Source organism: Mobula hypostoma, chromosome 3 (genome assembly GCF_963921235.1).
Source record: "Mobula hypostoma chromosome 3, sMobHyp1.1, whole genome shotgun sequence".
In the NCBI taxonomy this organism is placed as follows: Eukaryota; Metazoa; Chordata; class Chondrichthyes; order Myliobatiformes; family Myliobatidae; genus Mobula; species Mobula hypostoma.
In genome coordinates this window covers 28,208,445-28,235,425 of record NC_086099.1, presented here as the reverse complement: position 1 = coordinate 28,235,425, position 26,981 = coordinate 28,208,445, and the positions used below count along the sequence as shown (strand labels likewise).

General features: G+C 42.3%; 1 protein-coding gene across 2 annotated transcripts; it reads right to left on the bottom strand.

Annotated features, from left to right (window-relative positions):
• Positions 1-3,316: 3,316 nt before the first annotated feature.
• On the bottom strand, positions 3,317-16,439 carry cimip2b (ciliary microtubule inner protein 2B). 2 transcript variants are annotated; one of them, XM_063042069.1, is made up of 6 exons: positions 16,092-16,439; positions 13,242-13,458; positions 10,113-10,288; positions 6,414-6,552; positions 4,988-5,174; positions 3,317-3,647 (listed from the first exon to the last, which is right to left on the bottom strand). In XM_063042069.1, the coding sequence occupies exons 1-6, from the start codon at positions 16,326-16,328 to the stop codon at positions 3,641-3,643; spliced, it is 963 nt and encodes a 320-aa protein (XP_062898139.1). In that variant the 5' UTR covers positions 16,329-16,439; the 3' UTR covers positions 3,317-3,640. The 2 variants fall into 2 exon arrangements, with proteins under 2 accessions (XP_062898139.1, XP_062898140.1); XM_063042070.1 differs by having other exon boundaries at positions 13,242-13,480; positions 16,092-16,253.
• Positions 16,440-26,981: the final 10,542 nt, after the last annotated feature.

Sequence of the window (26,981 nt, the reverse complement as noted above, 5' to 3'; positions counted from 1 at the left end):
CAACTCTCTTGTGTGTCATGCAAAATTGTTCTGCTTTGAAAGGTTCACTTCAGTGTTAGTTCCTGATGGGGTGGGTCACTCTCTACATCGAAGTGGCTGTTCTAGTCCAGGATATCTCTAAATTTTATTAACATCAGTTTATGACTTACTGTTAGACATGTGCGTTAATAATAGGCAATTGAATGAGATACAAAAGAGACAAGCATTTCCAAGCAGTTAGATTTACTTGAGTGGGGATGGGAAAGGATACATAGGGGTTATTTTAAATAGCAACATGAGTCACACGGTTTATTAAATATTCCTAATTTAACTTTTTTTTTTGTCTTCCTGCTTGCCCATTCTCAAGTTTATGTGAACAGGAGCAATGATACAAAGGGAGAAGATTTGTGTTTCAGTTGAACAAGTATTGCTCAGGCTCCATTTGGGCTGCAGTGGAATTTTTTAGGTGAAAGGAGATTTACCCTAGAGCTGTGGTTCCCAACCCTTTTTATGTCATGAACCAATACCATTAAGCAGGGGGGCTGGGGACCCCAGGTTGGGCAACCTGCTCTGAAGTGCTGGAAAGCAGATTCAGAATGGCACCAGATTGAACAAGATTATGAAAATTAGCAATGTACACTAGGCTTGTACAGTCATTGCTAGATTTACAAATTAGACTTTTAAAATTTTTGCCTTAATGCTGTTGCCTTCTTGAGTACATGTTCAATATACAAACCATTTTAAGCACTGACATTGCACTTTGCCCAACCATGTACATTTGTGAAATTTCACATAACTTTCCAAAAATATATTACTTTTGTACATCGAATAATAACTGCACTATCCTGAATTTGCATTTAAGCAGTATTATGAGGTCTTTAAGAAGTTAAAAGGATTTAAGAAAAAGAAGCAATTTCCTCTCCAGTGGGAGTTTCTAGAATAAGATCCAGATCTTGACATACGGAATAAGTTTCTAGATCCTAATATAATAGCTAACCAATAGCAGAAACACTTTTTCCATGAAAGAGTAATAAAAATATCAAGTCTGCCCCAAAAGATTTTGAATACAAAGTCAATTGAAATGCTCCTGTCTAAGAAAGGTATCAAAAATGATGGATCAGATGGAAGGTAAATGGAGTACAGATGCAGGTCAGTGATGATGCCACAGGCTTGAAGGGCTGAGGGTCCTACGCTCCCTACTACAGTTCATCCAAACGAAGCAATCGACATTTTGGGTACTTTCTATGTTGTTGACAATTTGACAACAGACCAGTTTTCCCCTATTTTCCCATCCTGAGTGGCAACCAGAGCTTAGAGGCAGAGATGTGCAATAACCCTATTCTTAAAGGATGAATTGTGTCAATATATATTAGTAGATAGTTCAACTGTGAAACACATTACAGATTTCCCAGTAATGTGCAGCACGGTTAGCCTGACACTATTACAGGACCAGTGACCTGGATCAATTCCGCTGCTGTCTGTAAGGAGAGTGTACATCCTCCTCTTTACCGCATGGATGCTCCAGTTTCCTCACACATTCCGCTGTATGGGTTATGAGGTTAATGTGGGTGGTGAATTGATTATGGGGAGCAAGGACACGGCAGACCAATTGAATAATTACTTTGATTCTGTCTTCGCTAAGGAGGACATAAATAATCTTCCAGAAATAGTAGGGGACAGAGGGTCCAATGAGATGGAGGAACTGAGCGAAATACATGTTAGTAGGGAAGTGGTGTTAGGTAAATTGAAGGGATTGAAGGCAGATAAATCCCCAGGGCCAGATGGTCTGCATCCTAGAGTGCTTAAGGAAGTAGCCCAAGAAATAGTGGATGCATTAGTGATAATTTTTCAAAACTCGTTAGATTCTGGACTAGTTCCTGAGGATTGGAGGGTGGCTAATGTAACTCCACTTTTTAAAAAAGGAGGGAGAGAGAAACCGGGGAATTATAGACCGGTTAGCCTAACGTCGGTGGTGGGGAAACTGCTGGAATCAGTTATCAAGGATGTGATAACAGCACATTTGGAAAGCGGTGAAATGATCGGACAAAGTCAGCATGGATTTGTGAAAGGAAAATCATATCTGACGAATCTCATAGAATTTTTTGAGGATGTAACTAGTAGAGTGGATAGGGGAGAACCAGTGGATGTGGTATATTTGGATTTTCAAAAGGCTTTTGACAAGGTCCCACACAGGAGATTAGTGTGCAAACTTAAAGCACACGGTATTGGGGGTAAGGTATTGGTGTGGGTGGAGAATTGGTTAGCAGACAGGAAGCAAAGAGTGGGAATAAACGGGACCTTTTCAGAATGGCAGGCGGTGACTAGTGGGGTACCGCAAGGCTCAGTGCTGGGACCCCAGTTGTTTACAATATATATTAATGACTTGGATGAGGGAATTAAATGCAGCATCTCCAAGTTTGCAGATGACACGAAGCTGGGTGGCAGTGTTAGCTGTGAGGAGGATGCTAAGAGGATGCAGGGTGACTTGGATAGGTTGGGTGAGTGGGCAAATTCATGGCAGATGCAATTTAATGTGGATAAATGTGAAGTTATCCACTTTGGTGGCAAAAATAGGAAAACAGATTATTATCTGAACGGTGGCCGATTAGGAAAAGGGGAGGTGCAACGAGACCTGGGTGTCATTATACACCAGTCATTGAAAGTGGGCATGCAGGTACAGCAGGTGGTGAAAAAGGCGAATGGTATGCTGGCATTTATAGCGAGAGGATTCGAGTACAGGAGCAGGGAGGTACTACTGCGGTTGTACAAGGCCTTGGTGAGACCACACCTGGAGTATTGTGTGCAGTTTTGGTCCCCTAATCTGAGGAAAGACATCCTTGCCATAGAGGGAGTACAAAGAAGGTTCACCAGATTGATTCCTGGGATGGCAGGACTTTCATATGAAGAAAGACTGGATGAACTGGGCTTGTACTCGTTGGAATTTAGAAGATTGAGGGGGGATCTGATTGAAACGTATAAGATCCTAAAGGGATTGGACAGGCTAGATGCAGGAAGATTGTTCCCAATGTTGGGGAAGTCCAGAACGAGGGGCCACAGTTTGAGGATAGAGGGGAAGCCTTTTAGGACCGAGATTAGGAAAAACTTCTTCACACAGAGAGTGGTGAATCTGTGGAATTCTCTGCCACAGGAAACAGTTGAGGCCAGTTCATTGGCTAGATTTAAGAGGGAGTTAGATATGGCCCTTGTGGCTACGGGGGTCAGGGCGTATGGAGGGAAGGCTGGGGCGGGGTTCTGAGTTGGAGGATCAGCCATGATCATAATAAATGGCGGTGCAGGCTCGAAGGGCCGAATGGCCTACTCCTGCACCTATTTTCTATGTTTCTATGTTAATTGGTCACATGGGTATAATTGGACAGCGTGGCCTCGTTGGATCAGGAGGACCCGTTTCCATCCTGTACCTCTAAATAAAAAAATAATTGGCTATGTTCAGAAGCAAGAATTCTGGTTATTTGTACTTCCTGCATGCTGTCAATGCTCAAGTTATATGTTTGCAATTTGTAAACCAAAACATACAGTTTATTTTATTTCCTGAATGTTGATCACAGTTATGAGATTTGCTCCATTAGGTTTTCAAACCACCATTTGTTTCTGAATGGTGCTCAATCCCAGTGCATCCTGGGTAAGGTGACCAAATTGATACTTAAATCCTGGAAATAAAATCAGAGCAGGATTAGAATTTGCATTCATATTTATTAAATCAAGCAAAGCATTTTTGGCAATGATATTGGTTTATTATTGTCACATATACCAAGTTACCATGAAAAGCTTGCCTTGCATACTGTTCATACAGATTAAATCATTACACAGTGCAGAATAAGGTAAAAGAATGCAGAAAGCAAAAAGTCTACTGAAAAAGTGCTGTGCAGATAAACAATAAAGTGTAAGTTCATAACAAGGTAGATTGTGAAGTCAAGAGTCCATCTTACTATACAAGAAGTCCATTCAAGTGTTTAATTAACAGTGGGATAGAAGCTGTTCTTGAGCCTGGTAGTTTGTATCTTCTGTCTGATAGGAGAGGGGAGAAGAAACGATGTCTGGGTGTACAGGGTCTTTGATATGCTGGTTGCTTTACTGAAGCAGTGAAAAGTATAGACAGAATACATGTCTGGCTTCCATGATGTGCTGAGCTGCGTCCACAGCGCTTCACAGTTTACTGTGGTTGTGAGCAAAGCAATTACCATACCAGGCTTTTATGCATTGAGACAGAATGCTCTCTGTGGTGCGGTGATTAAAAATTGGCAAAGATCAACAATTTTATTTAAGGTATGGATTAAGCAGTTCAACCAAGAAGTCAGTTATTATCTGTAATAAACCTCAACTTCACGGTATGGACAACAGTATGAAATAAATAATACTTGTTTGTAATATAGGCAGTTAAACAGATCGAGGAAATCAGAGATACCAGAATGCATTCAAGTGCTATTCACCACCAAGTTCAAAACATACAAATCCTCATAAATGTTGCCACATCTCAAATTGGATAAAATGATGTAAGAATAATGCCAGAATTTAGAGAAGCACGAATCTTACAGTAATGAGTGGAGAGGAAGACGACAGAGCTGTAATCTCTGTTTATATTGGGTTTGGCCACCTATAGGACTTCACTAACCTTTCCCTTTGTTGCACTTAGACTCCCAATTTGGAATAACCTGAGCAGTGAATTTGGAACAAAACTGCAGAGGGTTCTTGTATCAACACTGACTAGATTGGTCTTCAGATATATACAAGACAATGTGATTTAATTTAATTAGACAGGTGGGCATACCTGCTGCCCCCTTGTAAATGTGTTGGAGCCTGGTGTCAATTATTCTCCACTTTATCTTGTTAAGCCTGTGTAGTCTTTATTTGTTTTACCAGAATAATGTAAAATTACACTCTGGGAGTGGTAAGAGAGGGAGGAATATGTAAGAAAGCAGCTAAAAGCAAAACAAAAGATAGCTGACACATCATACATTTTGATTGCTACTGCAGTTTTAATAGCACCTACCTGGTACATGGCAGCATTCCGAGTTTTGAGGGATAAATCTGTGGAAATATTTCATTCTGTTTCACAGAGTTTAAGGCAGCTTTTGATTTATTAAGCATTTGGTTGAATTCGATCAAGGCATAGTTTGTGATGGTAGGGTACCCGGAGCCAAGCAGGAATCGGGCACGAGGTACATATCCTTTGTACCCTGTGAAACATGTAATGGACAATTCTGAGCCAAATGCAATAAAAAGTATACAATTAGCACACTATCCATCCTTGTCTTATACTCCACGTGTGATGTTCAATTAATGTTGCGATTTAACCTAAAAGTTACACAAACATTTTAACAAATTACCATACAAACAACCATAAATCAGTGAAGAATGTCAAACTTTATCCTGTGATCCTGAACCACTCTTTTCTGTGTGAGACAAGACCACACTGAGAAACTGCTAAAAACCTAAAGTAAAATGAAGCATTTACAGTCCATTTATAATTTCTGGTCATACAAAAGTACTCTCTATAGTTCTAGAATTGTATCTTCTATAGAAATTAAGAACACAATTGGAAATTAAGCAGTAACCACAAGTGTACAAAACACCTTTGTTTTGATAATGTTTGAACAGTCAAATAACTGCATCCATCATTAAGGAGCCTCTCCATCCAGAACATGGCCTCTTCTCATTACCACCATCAGAAAAGAAGGTACAGAAATAGATGGAAGTAAAATGAGGAAGAAAAGGATAAAAGCAGAACACCAGAATTAGGAATAGATGAGTTAAAATGATTGTCCGTAAAACAAAAAAAATTTAAAAAATACAACAATTTCTCTGAGGGATTGTAACTATTGACAAAGAAATTGAACATCAGAGAGGAAGTGAAGATACAGGAAGTGGTAAAAGTTCTAATCTTTATTACATGTAATTCAAAAAAACAAAACATGCACTGAAATATGTGCTTTGCATCAAGGATGTGCTGAGAGCAGCACACTAGTGTAGCCACAACTGCAGTGCCAAATAGCATGCCGACAACTTACTAACCCTGAATGTAAGTCTTTGGGAGGAAACCCATGCAGTCATGGGGAGAATACACAAATTCCTTGCAAACAGCAGCAGTAATTGAACCCAGATCTCACTGTAAAGTGTTATGCTAACTGTTGCATTACCTTGTGGCTACTGTGAGATTTGTGTGTGGAAATTTCAGAGGTACTATTGTTATGGTGTATTCACCCCACACCTAATGAGAATAGACAATTCAATGGAGTTCTGGGATCAATCCTGTGAGTTTCAAGGATGGCATGGTTCATTCCTGGTCTGAACATCAGAGCAGTCTCTACAACATTTCAATATTCACTTTAACCCTAGGCATCACATAAGGCAATATCAACACAATATGTAATTTTATTCTCATTACAAAATAAAAATGCTGAACCTTTCATACTCACCAGACATAAAATGTTTATTAGGGTCTTCATTTTCCATTAAGTACGGAGAGGTCAGTATTTTATGAGAACGTGATGAATCATAAAGTATGGGATTGCTGGTAATTGCAGTAAAAGGTGTCCTATACTTGACTGTTAGAAGCTTTAAAAAAAAGCAGAAAATGTTAGTTCTATTACAAGTCCTAATACGGGAATGCTAAGAAAGAAAATCATAAACACAAGAGATTCTACAGGTGCTGAAAATCCACAGCAACACACATACACACACACACACACGAAATGCTGGAGGAGCTCAGCAGGTCACACAACATTTATGGTATTGAATAAACAGTCCGCATTTCAGACTGAAACCCTTCTCAATACCTGCCTCAGTACTTCTATGTTTGTGTGCTGTAGCACTTTTTTTATTCACAGTTATTTTGTAAATAACACTATTCTTTGCATTTCTGGTCAGATGCTAAATGCATTTCTTTGGCTTTGTATCTGTACTCGGCACAATGACAATAAAGTTGAATCCAATCTAATCTAATCTAATCTTCATTAGGACTCCTAATGAAGTGTTTTGGCCTGAAACGTTGACTATTTATTCACTCCCATAGATGTTACCTGACCTGCTGAGTTCCTCCAGCATTTTGTTTGTATTACTCAACAAGAAAGAACTGCTTTAATGCTTTTAAGGAAAACAAAGTGCCAGTGCCTGACTACATTCATAAACTGGGTTTATTGAGAATCAGAGCGAAACTTTGCTTTAGGAGTTCACTAAATTTAAGGAAAAATCTTGTAAAATACAAGTAGAAACACTTTCCATTACTTAGAAAGCTTTGAATACATATCCAGAAATGATTCAATTTTTAGAATCACTTCAAGGGATAAAATTCAAAAGAATATTTTAGTGGAGACATAACTGGTGAAGCAGAACTTGTTAAAAACAGTCAATATATCTTCAGGAAGGGGAAAAATCATCATTGAGAAACTAGTTGCTGCTTTTATTATGATGTAATGGAATAAATATTACAGGTAAAAAGTTATGGAAATTTAAAACAAAATTAAAAGAAAGAGAAACACAGAACAAACTCTAAGGAAAATCAGCTAACAATTCAAATAGAACTCTTCTCTGTTCTCAGTCTTGATCTGTTCCATAAACAGTGTTATGGAAGTGAATGTCATCCAATATATTCTCTGGATGCTTTGGGCAACAATTTCTCGTATATGTTACAATTTAATAGATTAACAGAGAGAAAATGGATAGAAAATTGAATTAAAATTTGGAGTGTGAGGATTATAGTTAATTAATTAATTTAAACTGTTAAAAAGAGGAGTGTGATAGTGGCTACCAGTCAGGTACAGGTTTCAATTTTAATCTGTTTCGATGACAAACTCTGTCATCTTCATCAGGGATGATACTTAGGTAAATCTAGTCCACTGGTGCATATAACCCCATTGTCCATCCCTCTTCATTAGTTAGTCCACAACCAATCAGGTTTCTGCTGTCCACCTTGTTTACAATCAAGTTCCAGTTCTCACTTAGAGCAAGACCTTCATCTTTGTTAAAATTCTTTTCCTCTAGTTTTATTTCAGTGGCCTCCTTTACCACACGGTGCCAAAAATAAAGTGGGACATAAAACATAAATGCAACATGGGTTTACTATGTCATGTATGATCCAAACTGTAACGACTTAATTAATAAAAGATAAGGTGCTCATCAGGAAATATGTACTCGATGGGTCAGCTGTGTGTGAGCTGTGAGGGTACGTACCTCTGTGAGACTGACATAAAAACAGATTTTGGCCAGTGTTAACTCAGTGCTGACAATAAGTTAAACCTCTGAGGGCGTTATTGCCTGACATCAGCAGAGCTAATTAGTATTGTGCTTGCTCTGAATCAGTTGACAAGTCCATCATGGGTGAAGCCCTCCCAAACATTGAGCACATCAACATGAAACGTTGTTGCAGGGAAGCAGCATCCATCATCAGGCACCCTCACCACCCAGAGGATGCTCTCTTCTCACTGCTGCCATCAGGAAGAAGGTACAGGGGCCTCAGGACTCCCACCACCAAGTGCAGGAACAGTATGGAGACCAGGTCATTGGGTGTATTTAAGGCAGAGATTGATAGGTTCTTGATTAGACATGGCATCAAAGGTTATGGGGAAAAGGCTGGGAAATGGGGTTGAGGAGGAGAGAAAAAAGAATTAGCCATGATTGAATGGCGGAGAAGACTTGATGGGCCAAATAGCCTAATTTCTGCTCCTGTCTTATGGTCTTATACATGCAGTTGTTACCCTCAATCTTCAGGCTCTTGAACCAAAGGGGATAACTTCACTTGCCCCATCATTGCAATGTTCCCACAACCAATAGATTCACTTTCAACAACTCTTGATCTCATGTCCTCAACATTCATTGCTTATTTATTTATTATTATTTCTTCTTTTGTATTTTCACAGTTTGTTGTCCTCTGCACTCTGGTTTAATGCCCTAGTTGGGTGGGTCTTCATTGATTCTGTTATGGTTATTATTCTATAGATTTATTGAGAATGCCCACAAGAAAATGAATTTGTGTGTGTGTGTATATATATATATATATATATATATATATATATAGATATAGTGACATATATGTACTTTGATAATAAATGTACTTTGAACTTTGAAGGTTAAACCTCACTGATTGGCATGGCAGTATACTGCTGATTGACACATTAAGACCAAGGGAATGCAGCATTTTTGGAGATAGTTTAACATCCCATCCAACAACTGAGACCATGCCACTTGACAATCTGTTTGGCGGCCCAGTTTGAAGGAGGAAAAAAAATCATCAATGTAAGATCTTCTGGCCTGAGAAAATCAGAAACCAAGACTTGCTTACATCTTGCAATATGGAATCAACCTCAGTTTGTGTGAAGACGATGGAGATGGCTGGGCCATGTAATGAGAATGCCAATTGATCAACTAGCAAAAGTAGCACTAAGGAGGACCCCACAGGGAAAGAGAAGTAGGGGCAGGCCCAAAATGATGTGGCGAAGATCTGTGGAAGCAGAACTGAAAGAAGTAGGCATGAACTGGGTAACGGTGAGCAGCAGAGCGAAAGACAGGCAGAAATGGAAGACCCTTGTGGAGGACCCATGTGCCACCTAGCACTAAGGGTTCAGACGACGACGATGACGGAACCAAGAAATCACACAGAAGCTCACTGAAGTTGAATTTTCCAAATACTATGACTCTTTCTCTTTACTTGAGAGTACAGGAAACGATGAGCAGGACTACACCACCTGGTCCCTCTGTTATGTTTGTTCTTAATAAAGACAAACTTGTGTGGGTAAAAACACTAGCACATATTTATTTACAGGACATTCCCGTCATGGCTTCAGCTCGAACTAAGCGTGTGTGACCAGCTCACCAATGTCACTTCCAGCTCTGGGTGAACTGCCTGCATTGCACACTGGGAAATGAAGTTTTGTTTTTATTAGGTACACACATAATAACACACCCTCCATTCAAAGTGATCATGGCTCTCCTTACTCCTTCTTAAGCACAGTTCACACACAAACCAAAAAGAATGGTCAGCAATGCAGAGGCAGCATGCATTGTGGGAGAAGGGATGGAAAGGAGAAAGTGGAATTGTGTTTAAGTTTAGGAACAATGGTAAAAAAAAGGAAAGTCTGCACTCTGTTCAATCAGATAGAGATGAGAATAGATTTCATTACTTTCTTCTCCTGCTCAGTCATCCCTGCAGTTTTCCCTGTCTGTAATGCATTTATCAATTCCATTTCTTGTTTCTTTGATGCAGCTTTAAGCTGTTCCCTTTCAAACTCTGCAAATGCATCCATGCAGGTTTCAGTGAAGGTTTTTGAAAAATACCCCTTACTTCTGGGAATAAAACCTGTTATTAAATGTAGAAGAGAAGAATATTAACTGAAGTCCAATACTAGTTTTAATTGTGTATGATTAGAACAAATAGATGAACAAATAGGAAACAATATAATTATGTTATATAATCGCAAGATGGAGTTCTTAACAACATCTCCTAATTATCATTCTGAATGGTGATTTGTAAATTTATCTTCCCTTGTTTTAACTACAATTTCTTCTCTTCAATTTTTATGATGAACACTACATGAACAGTAGGAAGGGGTAAATATTTTTAGGGGGCTGATTCCAGACTGAAGGTGAACTAATGCTAAACTCTAACATCATTTTTAGACCTGGGCAACATTCTTCGTCCAAAATTAGGGTAGGTTTCCTCTGGGTAATTGGATGGTTTGGGCTTGTTGGGCTGGGAGGGCCTGTTTCTGTGCTGTAGTACAGGGCAGGGCGGCTGAAAGGTCTTGGCTCGAAAAGTCGACCGTACTCTTTTCCATAGATGCTGCCTGGCCTGCTGAGTTCCTCCAGCATTTTGTGTGTGTTGCAGTGGTGATATCTAGTAGTCAGGTTGGTCTTAGCAGGATCGGGGAGCATGGCGGTTCGTGTGATGCTATTACAATGCCAAGGTCCCTCCCGGGTTCAATTCTGCCACTGTCTGTAACGAGTTCGTACATTCTTCCTGTGACTGTGTGGGTTTCCTCCTGGTGCTCCAGTTTCCTCCCACAGTCCAAAGACATACGAATCAGTACATTAATTAGTCACATGAATGTAACTGGGCAGCATGAGTTCATCGGACCATGTTGTATCTCTACAAAAAAGATGGAAGAGCCTAAGGCAGCGAAGACTCAGACTTTCCTCATGGAACCAGAGGAGGTGAATGGATCAAAGGTAGAATAAACTAATGGCTGGCAACAATTCTCTGAAAAGCAGTTCAAGTTTTTTTTACTTATTAATTTAACAACAATGTAAAACCCAGTAAAACTAGTAGAGTGGATAGGGGAGAACCAGTGGATGTGGTATATTTGGATTTTCAAAAGGCTTTTGACAAGGTCCCACATAGGAGATTAGTGTGCAAACTTAAAGCACACGGTATTGGGGGTAAGGTATTGGTGTGGGTGGAGAATTGGTTAGCAGACAGGAAGCAAAGAGTGGGAATAAACGGGACCTTTTCAGAATGGCAGGCGGTGACTAGTGGGGTACCGCAAGGCTCAGTGCTGGGACCCCAGTTGTTTACAATATATATTAATGACTTGGATGAGGGAATTAAATGCAGCATCTCCAAGTTTGCGGATGACACGAAGCTGGGTGGCAGTGTTAGCAGTGAGGAGGATGCTAAGAGGATGCAGGGTGACTTGGATAGGTTGGGTGAGTGGGCAAACTCATGGCAGATGCAATTTAATGTGGATAAATGTGAAGTTATCCACTTTGGTGGCAAAAATAGGAAAACAGATTATTATCTGAATGGTGGCCGATTAGGAAAAGGGGAGGTGCAACGAGACCTGGGTGTCATTATACACCAGTCATTGAAAGTGGGCATGCAGGTACAGCAGGCGGTGAAAAAGGCGAACGGTATGCTGGCATTTATAGCGAGAGGATTCGAGTACAGGAGCAGGGAGGTACTACTGCAGTTGTACAAGGCCTTGGTGAGACCACACCTGGAGTATTGTGTGCAGTTTTGGTCCCCTAATCTGAGGAAAGACATCTTTGCCATAGAGGGAGTACAAAGAAGGTTCACCAGATTGATTCCTGGGATGGCAGGTCTTTCATATGAAGAAAGACTGGATGAACTGGGCTTGTACTCGTTGGAATTTAGAAGATTGAGGGGGGATCTGATTGAAACGTATAAGATCCTAAAGGGATTGGACAGGCTAGATGCAGGAAGATTGTTCCCGATGTTGGGGAGGTCTAGAACGAGGGGTCACAGTTTGAGGATAGAGGGGAAGCCTTTTAGGACCGAGATTAGGAAAAACTTCTTCACACAGAGAGTGGTGAATCTGTGGAATTCTCTGCCACAGCAAACTGTTGAGGCCAGTTCATTAGCTATGTTTAAAAGGAAGTTAGATATGGCCCTTGTGGCTACAGGGGTCAGGGGGTATGGAGGGAAGGCTGGGTTCTGAGTTGGATGATCAGCCATGATCATAATAAATGGCGGTGCAGGCTCGAAGGGCCGAATGGCCTACTCCTGCACCTATTTTCTATGTTTCTATGTTTCTATGAAATGATTGACAGCCAAGATTTAGTTTACAATAGTATAAATAAGTTTAACTGGATAAATAAATGTAAACCCAGATACAAACCCTGCCTGGAGTTAACATTTAAGGGTTGTTAGATTTTACAGTTATCCCTATCATCCTGTGTTTGGACTGTGAAAAAAGGCTGGATAACTTCCTCTCATATGTTTTATTGCCCAATTTATCCTTACTTTGCTTCCTTTATTTTATTTTTAAAATCTACCAGTGGAAGTGGTAGATGCACGCTGGATTTCAACTTTTCAGAGAAGCTTGGATAAGGACACGGATGGGAGGGAACGGAGGGCTATGGTCCCGGTGCAGGACAGTGGGGCAAGGCAGAGTAATAGTTTCCCATTGACTAGATATATCTCTAAATAGAACCACGGAGTCAGAGAGCAATACAGCACACAAACAGGCCTTTCTGGTGAACAAGCTCGCACCATCCAATTACACCCATGTGACCAATCAACCTCCTAACCCATACATCTTTAGAAAGTGGGAGAAAACGGCTGCACCCTGAGGAAACCTATGTAGTCACGGGGAAAATGTACAAACTCCTAACAGAGAGCGGTGGAAATGAACCCCGGTTGCCAATGCTGTAATAGCGTTATGCTAACAGCTATGCTCTGGAAACATGGCTAACTCACTTAACTTTCTTGCTAACCTAATTTGCAATACATATCTTTTACTGTTAATTATTGATTTGCCTGAACAGTAAGCAACCTTTGCTAGGCAACTAACCTGTGTATCCAGAAACCACTGAGTCGGTCAGTTTTTGTGCCTTCCTGCTGGCTTTATAACTTTGAAGTAGAGTTGGATTTTGCTTGGTTTCCATGTTATAGTTGGTTTCTCTATACAGGTTTGGCTGGAGAAGCAATTGCCCAGAATGTCTTATTGCAGGATTTCTGAGTAGTTTAGATGTTAACTTGCCATAGCTTTGTCCGAGATGGTACTTGTGCTGAGGACAATAACCAGCATATCTAAAACAATATCACACAACAAAGTATGGTTTTTTTTCCTGGTAGAATATAAAACATTCACTTAAATTAAAATGCCATCTCTGCAAATCCTATTTGCCTGTATTCGTCCATTTTCCCTCTAAAGTTTAGAGGGATTAAAACCTTTTTTTATGCCATGGACCAATACCATTAAGCAAATGGCCCATAGACCCCAGGTTAGGAATGCCTATTCTAAAACTTTCCTATCCATGTATCTGTCCAAATATCTTTTAAACACAATTGCACCTGCCTCAACCATTTCCTCAGACTGATTGTTCCATATACCCACAACCCACAGATCCTTTTAAATCTTTCACCTTTCAGCATAAATTATTCCATCAAGTTTCAAACTCCCCAAATCTGAGGAAATATAATGTGTCTTTCTACCCTTACTATGCTTCTCAGAATTTTATAAAGCTCTATACGGTTGTTGTCACGGTGTGCTCTGGCAAATGACCAAACCCAGATACGGAGGAACAACAGACTCCCACGTAGAGTCAGAAACCAGAGTTAACACATAGGAATCCCAACAGAACATCAGTGGCTCTACTGAGTGACACCACGAGATGAAACATTCTCAAAATTAGCACTAATCCGCTTAAATAATTCAAGCAACATGGAATCCCCCAGCCTATCAAAATAAACTTAACATGCTTAAACAGAAAGCAACAGGAGAACGGCATAACACAGAACGAGTCACTCGATAAAAACACAAGGTACTCCAAGTACTTAATGGACAATAAACCAATTCAGGTGCTCTAAAACATTGTGGAGCCCAGCGCTCTCTAGTGACCCACACAAACCTGAAGAACTCATTATTGTCCCTTAGCCTCCTTCCCAGGGAAACCAGTCCCAACCTATCCAATCTCCCTTTATAACTTAATCCTTCCAGTATAAGCAACATTGCCATGAATCTTTTCTGCAACGTCCCTAGATTAATCTCATCCTTCCTATAAATGTTTATATAGAGAGCATAGAACAGTACAGCAGAATATCTGGCCCTTTAACCCATGTCTGTGCAGAAGATGATGCTAAATTAAACAAATTCCATCTGTCTATGAACTGTCAAAATTCCTGGTTGTTCATGCAACTGTTGAAATTGCTCCTAACATATCTGATTGCACAATCTCCCCTGGCAGTTCAAGGCAACTATCTGTCTTTGTGTAGAAAGCTTGTGTGTTGCAAATCTTGTTTTCCTTCTCTCACCTTAACTCAATGCCTTCTGTCCTAGGAGGAAAACACTGTTTTATCCTTATAATTTTATCCCTATCCTTATAATTTTATATCCATCAGGTCATCTCTCTGCCTCTGGTGCTCCAGAGAAAACAATCAAACTCTCCTTATAGCTAATACCCCTTTAACCCAAGCAACACCTTGATGAATGTCTCTTACACCCTCTCCAAAATATTCGCATCCTTCCTGTAATGCAGTGGCCTGAACTGCAGAAAATACTCCAAATGTGGCTTGACTAAAGTTTCAGAGTTGCAACATGATTTCCTATCTTTTTCACTCATTGACCTGACTGACAAAGGCAAGTGTTCATATATTTTGAAATACTCCTAAGGGAAGTGTCCCTCTTTGAATTCCGATTGCTTCCAAATTACATGAAGGAATGAGGTGGTTTTCATCATGCCAAAGGCCACAGAGTAAGAAGGAGAATGAGGAAGGAGGGTCAGAGTCACTTCAAAATCATTTGTGACTCTGGTCGTTTGATACAGTGGCAGGCTGATTGACAAGAAATCAGAAGCAATGTAGAGTTCTGGGTAACACACAAAATGCTGGAGGAACTGGGCAAGTCAGGCAGAGAACAAATTATTTACATTTCCAGCCCAGACCCTTCACTAGGACTAGAAAGGAAGGGGACACAAGCCAGAATAAGGAAGGGGAAGGGGATAGAGTACAAGGTGGCAGGTAATAGGTGAGCCCGGGTGAAGGGTGAAGGGTGAAGGCGGAAGGTGGGTGAATATGGGACAGCCTTTCACAAGTTTGGTGTTTCTCAAAAGAGATTTATTTATAAAGTATGGGCATAAATAAGGTAAGAAAACCACTTCAAAGATTCTGACAGAAATTGTTCATCAACACAACCTATGTAAACAATCAAGTTGAATGATGTTGAATGGTTAACAACCTTTACAAATCCTTAAAGTTTAAACTACAGTAAAACTAGTTAGTGTACAATAAGTTTTGCAAGTTTAGGTAGAAAATACCACAGGGTGTTCGCAAAATCAAATTTTAAAAAAACACAAAAAGAAATGACTTGCAAGAGGTTTGTAGAGAATGATTCTGAACGCTTCAAAGCAATGTGTATTAAAAGCCCTCTAGCGATTAACGCTGCTGTGCAGTCGTGTTGCCATAGGAACAAAAACACGCCATCACCTGAGCTACTGGGCACTCGTTTTAAATCAAGTTTGAATAGTAAGCATAGTTCGTTTCAAGTTTGAATAGTAAGCATAGTTCGTTTTAAGCAAGAAACTGGACAAAATAGCCCTGTGCGCGTGTCCCGAGCCCAGGAAATCAGAGGCAGATCCGCGGTCGTCCTGGGCTCGCACGACCAGCGCTGTCCCCAGAGGACAGGTTCCACTCGCTCACTCACCCGGGGATGTAGTGAGGGTCCGGGGTCATCAGGGTCGGGCTGATCTTCGGTGGGTACAGGTTCGCCATCATCAACACACACGCTGGCCTCTGCAAGACAGCGATACCCTTCGGCGGCTGTTATCGGTCCAGGGGTGGGGCTCAAGCTAATAATAAGGGCGGGGAGGACAACTCGGAGTTGTGGACTTCCCCCAGGACATCCCACGTGGCGCCGGTTCACAAGAGGGAATGGGGCCATAGCAAGTTGGAGAATGTTTTGTTCAGTAGCAAGACACCCCAAATGACTAAATATTCTTAAAACACAACTTGGAAAAAAACACACTGACAGCCAGTGTTCCTCAGAGATGTAGGAGGAGACATCCAGATGAAGGTACTCAATCCAAAATATCAACTGCCCAATTCCCTCCATAGATGCTGCCTGATCTGCCAAGTTCCTGTAGCTGTTATTTAGTCATCCAGATTCCAGTATCTGCCCGCAACTATGACATTGACCTGGCCCTATTTCTCACCTTGACTTCCTACGGTGCCCTTGAAACCGGCTCCCATTGGCTGGACGCGTCATTGCCATGGCAATTCAAGTCATCATGAAGTTTTTTGCCAAAGTCTCCAAGTGTCCCTTTTAATCAGAGACGTTTGGAAACAGTAGAAATGTATTTACATAATTAAGACTATAATGCAATATGTTCCAATAAGAGAGAATGTCCGCTCTATATAAGTAAATTTAAAAAAAAACATGTTAACTGAAATACAGACTGGAATAGGGCCTTCCAGCCCTTTGAGCCACACCTCCCAGCAATACCCCTACTTCATCCTAGACTCATCATGGGACAATTTATAATGACCAATTGACCTACCAACTGGTTGGAAACCGGAGCACCCAGAAGAAACCCTTGCGGTCATGGGGAGAATGTACAAACTCCTTACTGATAGCAGCAGAAAATACTGAGTTATTTGATTTGAATCTATCTCAGTGGATTTATTTGTGACAGTCACAAAAAATGATTTAAAATTCTTGGCAGTCTAGCTACATGAGGAAAAGGTTTGGATGGATCTCCGACTTTGGGAGGTTAACTTTTTTTGATCTGAACAGTATTCACATGAGGCCAATTGCCTACGTCTATTGCTGTCTCCTCTATAAACAAAATAGTTGGCACTAACACCTCTATCACCTGACTTTTATCTCCATGGAACATTGGTCTGCTCACTCACCTGGTGACTTGTAGTTCAGCAGTAACTAGAACACTCTCCCCCACTACTGCATGTGAAGTGTTTGAAAAAATTCCACCAAGTCAGAAATAAAATGCAAACCAGCTTTCCTTGAGTAGTACATAGCTGCATGAAATCTGAATAAGCTGAATGGTTTGTTGAGTGTATGGGAAAACTGCTAAAATGATTGCATTAACTTCTCTGATTTGGAAAGAGGACACATGTTTAGAATAAAAAAGATCAGAATCTGGACCAATTTTTTTTTTCATTTAAAAAAAAGTAACCGATGTCTAGAAGTGTCTGTAATAAAGTGTAAACTACACTAAGTGACTTCTTTATTAGATACCTCCTGTAGCTAATGAAGTGGCTACTGAGTGCTAAGTACTGAGTGCTGAGTTCATGGTCTCCCACTGCTGCAACCAATCCACTTCAAAGTTCAACACGTTGTGCATTCAGAGATGCTATTCTGCACACCATTGTTGGAAGGCATGGTTATTAGAGTTAGTGCTGCCTTCCTGTCAACTTGAACCATTCTGGCCATTCTCCTCAGACCCCTCTCATTATCAAAACGTTTTCACCGATAGAAATGCTGCTCACTGGATTTCTTTTTGTTTCTCGCACCATTCTCTGGAAACTCGAGAAACTGTTGTGCGTGAAATTCCTTGGAGATCAGCTGTTTCTGGGATACTCAAACCACCCCATCTGGCACCAACAATTATTCCACAGTTAAAGTCATTTAGATCATATTACTTTCCATTCTTATGTGTGGTCTGAACAACAATTAAAGCTTTTAACTATGTCTGTGTGCTTTTATACATTGAGATGATTGGCTGATTAGATATCTGCATTAATGAGCCAGTGTACAGATGTACCTAACAAAGTGGGCACTGAATGGGTGTTAGTCTGAATGGATGAAATAACAATAATTATTCACTGTTTTTATCTTTTCATTATTTAGAATGTGTCATAATGGGGGGCGCTGGGAGCAGACCCAAATGTAAGACACAGACACTGAAGTACTAGGAACAGTATTGACTAGAGAGCTTGGACAAGACGGGAACTAGGAGCCTGGGCTTGGACTCTGAGCTGGAGACTGGACAAGGACCTAGAACTTGTGCTCAGACCTCGGAACTAGGTGAAGACATGACGTGGCTACAGGACTGGACATGGCTTGGGTTCTTCGAGGTGAGGACATGATAAGGCTTGGGTTCTTCGAGGCGAGGACATGACGAGGTTTGGGTTATTTGAGGCGAGGACATGACGAGGCTTGGGTTCGGACTCCGAGCCAGAGACTGGACAAGGACCCAGAACCTAGGTCTTAACTCGGGCTCGGACTCCGGAACTAGGCGAAGACATGACGTGGTCTTGGGAGACAGGACTAGGCAAGGCTACAGGACAGAATGAGAGGCTCCTGGGCAAGATGAGGGAACTCCAGTACAGGATGAAGCACATGGACAGGACAAGAACACAAAGCCTTGACTTGGTACTCAGGAACAACTGAGCCTTGGACTTGGGATGACAGGAACACAGAACACAGAGCCTTGCTCTTGGGGAGGACAGGAACACAAAGCCTTGGTCTAGAGCATGGGAACACGGAGCCTTAGACTTGAGAGACAGGAACACAGGGACATGGAACACAGAGCCAGGACCCCTCCTTGGGAACAGGACTTAGGGCTGGGACTCATACATGGAACACAGAGCCAGGACTCCTCCTTGGGAATAGGACTTAGGGCTGGGGCTCTACACAGAATGCTGAACACAACGAGACGGTTCCCAACTCAAGGTAGCAGTAAACGGCCAGACCTACCTAGCGAAGGCATGGACACAGAGATAGTTCCCAACACAACGATAGACAGTTCATAATCTTGACATAGCAAGGCTCTGGTGGTAGAACTTGACAAGGTTGCAGGCAAGCCTCCAGACATGGGTTGCGGGCAAGGCTCTAGAAGGAAGGGGAAGAGAAGGGAACAGTCCAGCCTCAGGGTAACAGCAAAGACGGCCTGGCTTACCCAACAGAGGCAAAGACAGGAAGGGACAGATCCAACCACAGGGTAATGGCAAAGACAGCCTGACTTACCCCACAGAGGCAAGGACAGGATACTGATGAGACAAACCAGCAACCACACTCAAACCTAGGGCCACTTACATTCCCAGCCCCAAGACGAGAATCAGGTGCCTATGATTAAGCCCAACAGAAACAAGGGACAGCCAGGAGACCCAGAGCCCGGAGTCCATGGTCCGAACCGTGAACCGGAATGCGGAATTCACGGACCGGACCATGACAGAATGTAGTATGATCTGTTTGTTTAATGTCCAAAGTAGTAACCCACCTTTGTCAACATTAAAATTCACTTATCACAGTGTTAACTATTTATTTAATCAGTTCCTGTGTGCTTTTTACTGATTATTCATTTGTATTTCTTTGCAGCAAATTTAAGTACATGGCTTTCTAACCCATCATCTAAGTTACCAATAAATATTGTGGATAGCTGGATGTCAACATAAACTATTGTGGGACTCCTCTAGTTACATTTTGCCACCCATTATTCCTATACTTTGCCTCCTGCTACTCATTCAATTTCCAAGCAAGGTCAATAACTTGTCTTCAATTCCAAGAAATGCTTGCTGAGGTAACACTCTCATTATAGGGATTGCTTCCAATCCATTTTGCAAATCAAAAATAAAAAAAATGGTGCTGGAAATCCGAAATAAAATAGAAAATGGTAGAAACACTCAGAAGGTCAGGCAATCTGTGGGAAAAGGAATTGAATTAATGTTTCCGATCAAAGACCCCACATCAGGACATCCATGATCCACTTCTATTCTAAAACAAATTTTAGTGTTTTATATCTGTCTCCCCTAATTCTATAGGTTATATCAAAAAATTCATTTTGGTTCCATCATGACAATTCATAAGCTCATAAGATATAGGAGCAGGAGTAGGCCATTCGGCCCATTGAGTCTGCTCCACCATTCAATCATGGGCTGATCAAATTCTTCCAGTCATCCCCGCTCCCCTGCTTTCTCCCCATACCCTTTGATGCCCTGACTAGTCACAAACCTATCTGCCTCTGCCTTAAATACACCCAATGACTTGGCTTCCACAGCCGCTCATGGCACCAAATTCCACAGATTTACCACCCTCTGACTAAAGTAATTTCTCTGCATCTCTGTTCTAAATGGACGTCCTTCAATCCTGAAGTCGTGCCCTCTTGTCTTGGACTCCCCTACCATGGGAAATAACTTTGCCATATCTAATCTGTTCCGGCCTTTTAACATTCGGAATGTTTCTATGTTTTACCACCCGCCCCACCCCCCAACCATTCTCCTGAACTTCAGGGAATACAACCCAGGAGCTGCCAGACATTCCTCATACAGTAACCCTTTCATTCCTGAAATCATTCTCGTGAATCTTCTCTGAACCCTCTCCAATGTCAGTATATCCTTTCTAAAATAAGGAACCCAAAACTGCACACAGTACTCCAAGTGTAGGCTCATGAGTGCCTTATAGACTCTCAACATCACAGCCCTGCTCTTATATCCTAGACCTCTAGAAAAGAATGCCAACATTGCATTCACCTTCTTCACCACTGACTTAACCTAGAGATTAACCTTTAGGGTACCCTGCAAAAGGACTCCCAAATCCCTTTGCATCTCTGTATTTTGATTTCTTTCATCTACATAATAGTCTGGCATTTATTTCTTCCACCAAAGTGCATGACCATACACTTTCCAACATTCTATTTGATTTGCCACTTCTTTGCCCATTCCCCTAAACTATCTAAGTTTCTCTGCAGACTCTCTGTTTCCTCAACAATACCCTCTCCTCCACCTATAGAACATAGAACATAGAACATAGAATAGTATAGCGCAGTACAGGCCCTTCGGCCCCCAATGTTGTGCCAACCCTTAAATCCTGCCTTCCATATAACCCCCCCACCTTAAATTCCTCCACATACCTGTCTAGTAGTCTCTTAAATTTCACTAGTGTATCTGCCTCCACCACTGACTCAGGCAGTGCATTCCACGCACCAACCACTCTCTGAGTTAAAAACCTTCCCCTAATATCCCCCTTGAACTTCCCACCCCTTACCTTAAAGCCATGTCCTCTTGTATTGAGCAGTGGTGCCCTGGGGAAGAGGCGCTGGCTGTCCACTCCATTTATTCCTCTTAATATCTTGTATACCTCTATCATGTTTCCTCTCACCCTCCTTCTCTCCAGAGAGTAAAGCCCTAGCTCCCTTAATCTCTGATCATAATGCATACTCTCTGAACCAGGCAGCATCCTGGTAAATCTCCTCTGTACCCTTTCCAATGCTTCCACATCCTTCCTATAGTGAGGTGACCAGAACTGGACACAGTACTCCAAGTGTGGCCTAACCAGAGTTTTATAGAGCTGCATCATTACCTCGTGACTCTTAAACTCTATGCCTCGACTTATAGAATAGTACAGCACATTACAGGCCCTTCGGCCCACAATGTTGTGCTGACCCTCAAACCCTGCCTCTCATATAACCCCCCACCTTAAATTCCTCCATATACCTGTCTAATAGTCTCTTAACCTTCACGAGTGTATCTGCCTACACCACTGACTCAGGCAGTGCATTCCACGCATCAACCACTCTCTGAGTAAAAACCTTCCTCTAATATCCCCTTGAACTTCCCACCCCTTACCTTAAAGCCATGTCCTCTTGTATTGAGCAATGGTGCCCTGGGGAAGAGGCACTAGCTGTCCACTCTATTTATTCCTCTTAATATCTTGTATACCTTTATCATGTCTCCTTTCATCCTCCTTCTCTCCAGAGAGTAAAGCCCTAGCTCCCTTAGACTCTGATCATAATGCATACTCTCTAAACCAGGCAGCATCCTGGTAGATCTCCTCTGTACCCTTTCCAATGGCTCCACATCCTTCCTATAGTGAGGCGACCAGAACTGGACACAGTACTCCAATTGTGGCCTAACCAGAGTTTTATAGAGCTGCATCATTACATCGCGGCTCTTAAGCTCTATCCCTCGACTTATGAAAGCTAACACCCCATAAGCTTTCTTAACTACCCTATCCACCTGTGAGGCAACTTTCGGGGATCTGTGGACATGTACCCCCAGATCCCTCTGTTCCTCCACACTACCAAGGATCCTGCCATTTACTTTGTACTCTGCCTTGGAGTTTGTCCTTCCAAAGTGTACCACCTCACACAGTGTACCCTGCTCCCTGCACCAACTCCTCAGCCACGCATTCAACTGCTATCTCCTCCAATTCTTACCATCACTGTCACGTAGCACTGGCAGCAATCATGAGAACGTCACCCTTGAGGTCCTGTTCTTTAGCCTTCTGCCTAGTTCCCGAAACTCACACTTCCGGACCTCATCCCTCTTCCTGCCTATGTCGTTGGTACCAACATGTATCATCAGCAAATTTAGCCACAAATCCATTAATCCCATAGTCCAAATCATTGACATACATCGTAAAAAGCAGCAGTTCCAACACAGACCCCTGTGAAACTCCACTGGTAACTGGCAGTCAACCAGAATAGGATCCCTTTATTCCCACTCTCTGTTTTCTGCCGATCAGCCTATGCTCCACCCATGCTAGTAACTTTAGATTACATTAGATTATGAGGACACGCAGTCCTCTTTTATTGTCATTTAGTAATGCGTGCATTAAGAAATGATACAATGTTTTTCCAGAATGATATCACAGAGACACATGACAAACCAAGACTGAAAAACTGACAAAAACCACATCATTATAACATATGGTTACAACCGTGCAAAGCAATACCGTAATTTGATAGGAACAGACCATGGGCACGGTAAAATCACAGAGTCTCTCGAAAGTCCCATCATCTCATGCAGATGGTGAACCTCCAGCACCGCCAACTTGCCGATGCAGCATCCTGGAAGCATCCGACCACAGTCCGACTCCGAGTCCATCCGAAAACTCCGAGCCTCCGACCAGCTCCCTGACACTGTTGCACCGAGCACCATCTCTGCCGAGCGTTTCGACCCCAGCCCGGCAACAGGCGATACACAAGGCCGAGAATTTGGGGCCTTCCCTCCAGAGATTCTCGATCGCACAGCAGCAATGGCAGTGAAGCAGGCATTTCAGAAGTTTCTCCAGATGTTCCTCCGTGCTTCTTCACGTCTGTCTCTATCAAATCAGGATTGTGCACGGCATCCTACTTCACAGATACGATATCAATTCAGAACGGCCGCGCGCGCTGCATCGCGCCGCCATCTTCTGCTCCCTCCCTTTCTTGTAACTTACAAATTCCCTGTAATTCTATGGGCTCTTGTCTTGCTAAGCAGCCTCATGTGCGGCTTTTGTCAAAGGCCTTCTGAAAATCCAGGAACACCACATCTATTACATCTCCTTTGTCTACCCTGTTGTAATTTCTCAAAACATTGCAATAGGTTATTCAGGCAGGATTTTCCTTTTAGGAAACGATGCTGGCTTTGGCCTATCTTGTCATGTGCCTCCAGATACTCTGTAATCTCATCCCTAATAATCAATTCCAACAACCTCCCAACAACTGATGTCGGGCTAACAGGTCTATAGTTTCCTATCTGCTGCCTCCCACCCTTCTTAAATAGTGGAGTAACATTTGCAATTTTCCTGTCATCTGGTATAATGCCAACATCTATCGAATCTTGAAAGATCGTTATTAATGCCTCCACAATCTCTCCAGCTACTCCTTCAGAACTCGAGGGTGCATTCCATCAGGTCCAGGAGATTTATCCACCCTTGGACCATTAAGCTTCCTGAGCTCCTTCTCAGTTGTAATTTTCACTGCACATACATTTGAATTCTGTTGATAGACTTCAGTTCAGCACTCAACACAATCATTCCTCAGAAACTGATTGGAAAGCTGAGCCTACTGGGCCTGAACACCTCCCTCTGCAACTGGATCCTAGACTTCCTGACTGGAAGACCTCAGTCAGTCCGGATCAGGAGCAGCATCTCCAACCCCATCACACAGAGCACAAGGACCGCCAGGGCTGTGTGCTCAGTCCACTGCTGCTCACTCTGCTGACCAACGACTGTGCTGCAACACACAGCTCGAACCACATCATCAAGTTCGCCAATGACATGACCGTGGTGGGTCTCATCAGCAAGAATGACGAGTCAGCATACAGAGAGGCGGTGCAGCGGCTAACAGACTGGTGCAGAGCCAACAACCTGTCTCTGAATGTGAACAAAACAAAAGAGATGGTTGTTGACTTCAGGAGGACATGCAGGGACCACTCTCCACTGAACATCGACGATTCCTCCATACAGGTCGTTAAGAGCACCAAATTTCTTGGTGTTCACCTGGCGGAGCATCTCAGCTGGTCCCTCAATATCAGCTCTATAGCAAAGAAAGCCCAGCAGTGTCTCTATTTTCTGCGAAGGCTGAGGAAAGTCCATCTCCCACCCCCCATCCTCACCACATTCTACAGAGGTTGTATTGAGAGCATCCTGAGCAGCTGCATCACTGCCTGGTTCAGAAATTGCACCATCTCGGATCGTAAGACCCTGCAGTGAATAGTGAGGTCAGCTGAGAAGATCATCGGGGTCTCTCTTCCCATCATTACAGACATTTACACCGCACGCTGCATCCGCAAAGCAAACAGCATTATGAAGGACACCATGCACCCCTCATACAAACTCTTCTCCCTCCTGCCATCTGGAAAAAGGCACCAAAGCATTCGGGCTCTCATGACCAGACTATGTAACAGTTTCTTCCCCCAAGCCATCAGACTCCTCAATACCCAGAGCCTGGACTGACACCAACCTACTGCTCTCTACTGTGCCTGTTGTCTTGTTTATTATTTATTGTAATGCCTGCACTGTTTTGTGCACTTTATGCAGTCCTGGGTAGGTCTGTAGTCCAGTGTAATTTTTGTGCTGTTTTACGTAGTTCAGTGTAGTTTTTGTATTGTTTCATGTAGCACCATGGTCCTGAAAAACATCTCGTTTTTACTGTGTACTGTGCCAGCAGTTATGGTCAAAATGACAATAAAATGTGGCTTGACTTGACTTCCCTGACACTCTTGAATGTCCGGTATACTGCAGATGTCTTCCACTGTGAAGACTGATGCAAATTACGCGTTCAGTTCCTCTGCCATCTCTGCATCTCTCATTACAATATCTCCAGCGTGATTTTCTATTGGTCCTATATCTACCCTAAACTCTCTTTTATATACTTAAAAAAGCTTTTAGTATCATTTTTGATATTAGTTATCAGCTTCCTTTCATAATTCATCTTTTCCTTACTTAACGAACTTCATAGTTTCCTTCTGCAAGTTTTTAAAAGCTTCCCCATCCTCTATCTTCCCACTAGCTTTGGCTTCCTTGTATGCCCTCTCTTTTGCTTTGGCTCTGACTTCACTTGTCAGCCACGGTAGTGTCCTTCTTCCATTTGAAAATTTCTTCTTATTTGGAATATATTTATCTTGCACTTCGCTCATTTTTTGCAGAAACTCCAGCCATTGCTGCTCTGCTGTCCTTCCTGCTAGTGTCTCTTTCCAGTCAGCCTTGGCCAGTTCCCTTCTCATGCCATTGTAATTTCCTTTATTCCACTGAAATACCAACACATTGGAATTTAGTTTCTCCTTCTCAAATTCAAAGTGAACTCATCATATTGTGATCACTGTTCCCTAAGAGTTCCTTAACCTTAAACTCTCTTATCACCTCTGGATCATTGTACAACACCCAATCCAGCACAGCTGATCCCCTAGTGGGCTCAACAGCAAGCTGCTCTAAAAAGCCATCCTTTAGACATTCTACAAATTCTCTCTCTTGAGGTCCAGTACTGGCCTGGTTTTCCCAATCCACTTTCATGTTAAAATCCACAACGATCATCATGACATTGCCCCTCTGACATGCCTTTTCTATCTTCTGCTGTAATTTGTAATCCACATCATGGCTGCTGTTTGGAGGCCTGTATACAGCAGCCATTAGGGTCCTTTTATCCTTGCCATTTCTTAACTCAACCCATAGAGACTCTTCACCTTCCGATCCTATGTCATACATTTTTAGTGACTTAATATTATTTCTTATACACAGGGCCACACCACCCCCTCTGCCTACTAATCTATCTATCCAATACACCATATATCCTTGGATGTTCAGCTCCCAGTGGCAGCCATCCTTTAGCCAAGTTTCAGAGATGGCCACAACCTCATACTTGGCAATCTGTAGCTGAATTTCAAGATCGTCCATTTTATTTTGTATGCTGTGTGCATTCAAATATAACACTTTCAGTCCAGTATTTGTTGCTTTCTGTTGTAAACACAGAAACTGAAGCGGGAGGTCACGGTGTCAAAAGTGGTGTCGCGTTGGACGGAGGAAACGGACGAGGTCCTCTGTGACTGCTTTGAATTGGTTTTCCCCTTCCTCAGCCCTATCACTCCGGTTCCTATCCCCCTGCCAAATTAGTTTAAACCCTCCCGAACAGCTCCATTAAACATGCCCACTAGGATATTGGACCCCTTTGGGTTCAGGTATAACTTGTCCTTTTTGTACAGGTTGTACCTCTCTCAGAAGAGGCCCCAGTGATCCAGGCACCTGAAGTCCTGCCCCCTACACCAGTCTCTCAGCCACGCATTAATATGCATGATCATGCTATTCTTGCGCTTGTTAGCATGTGGCACAGGCAGCAATCCTTTTCATCCTCCTACCCAATTCCCTGAATTCTTTCTT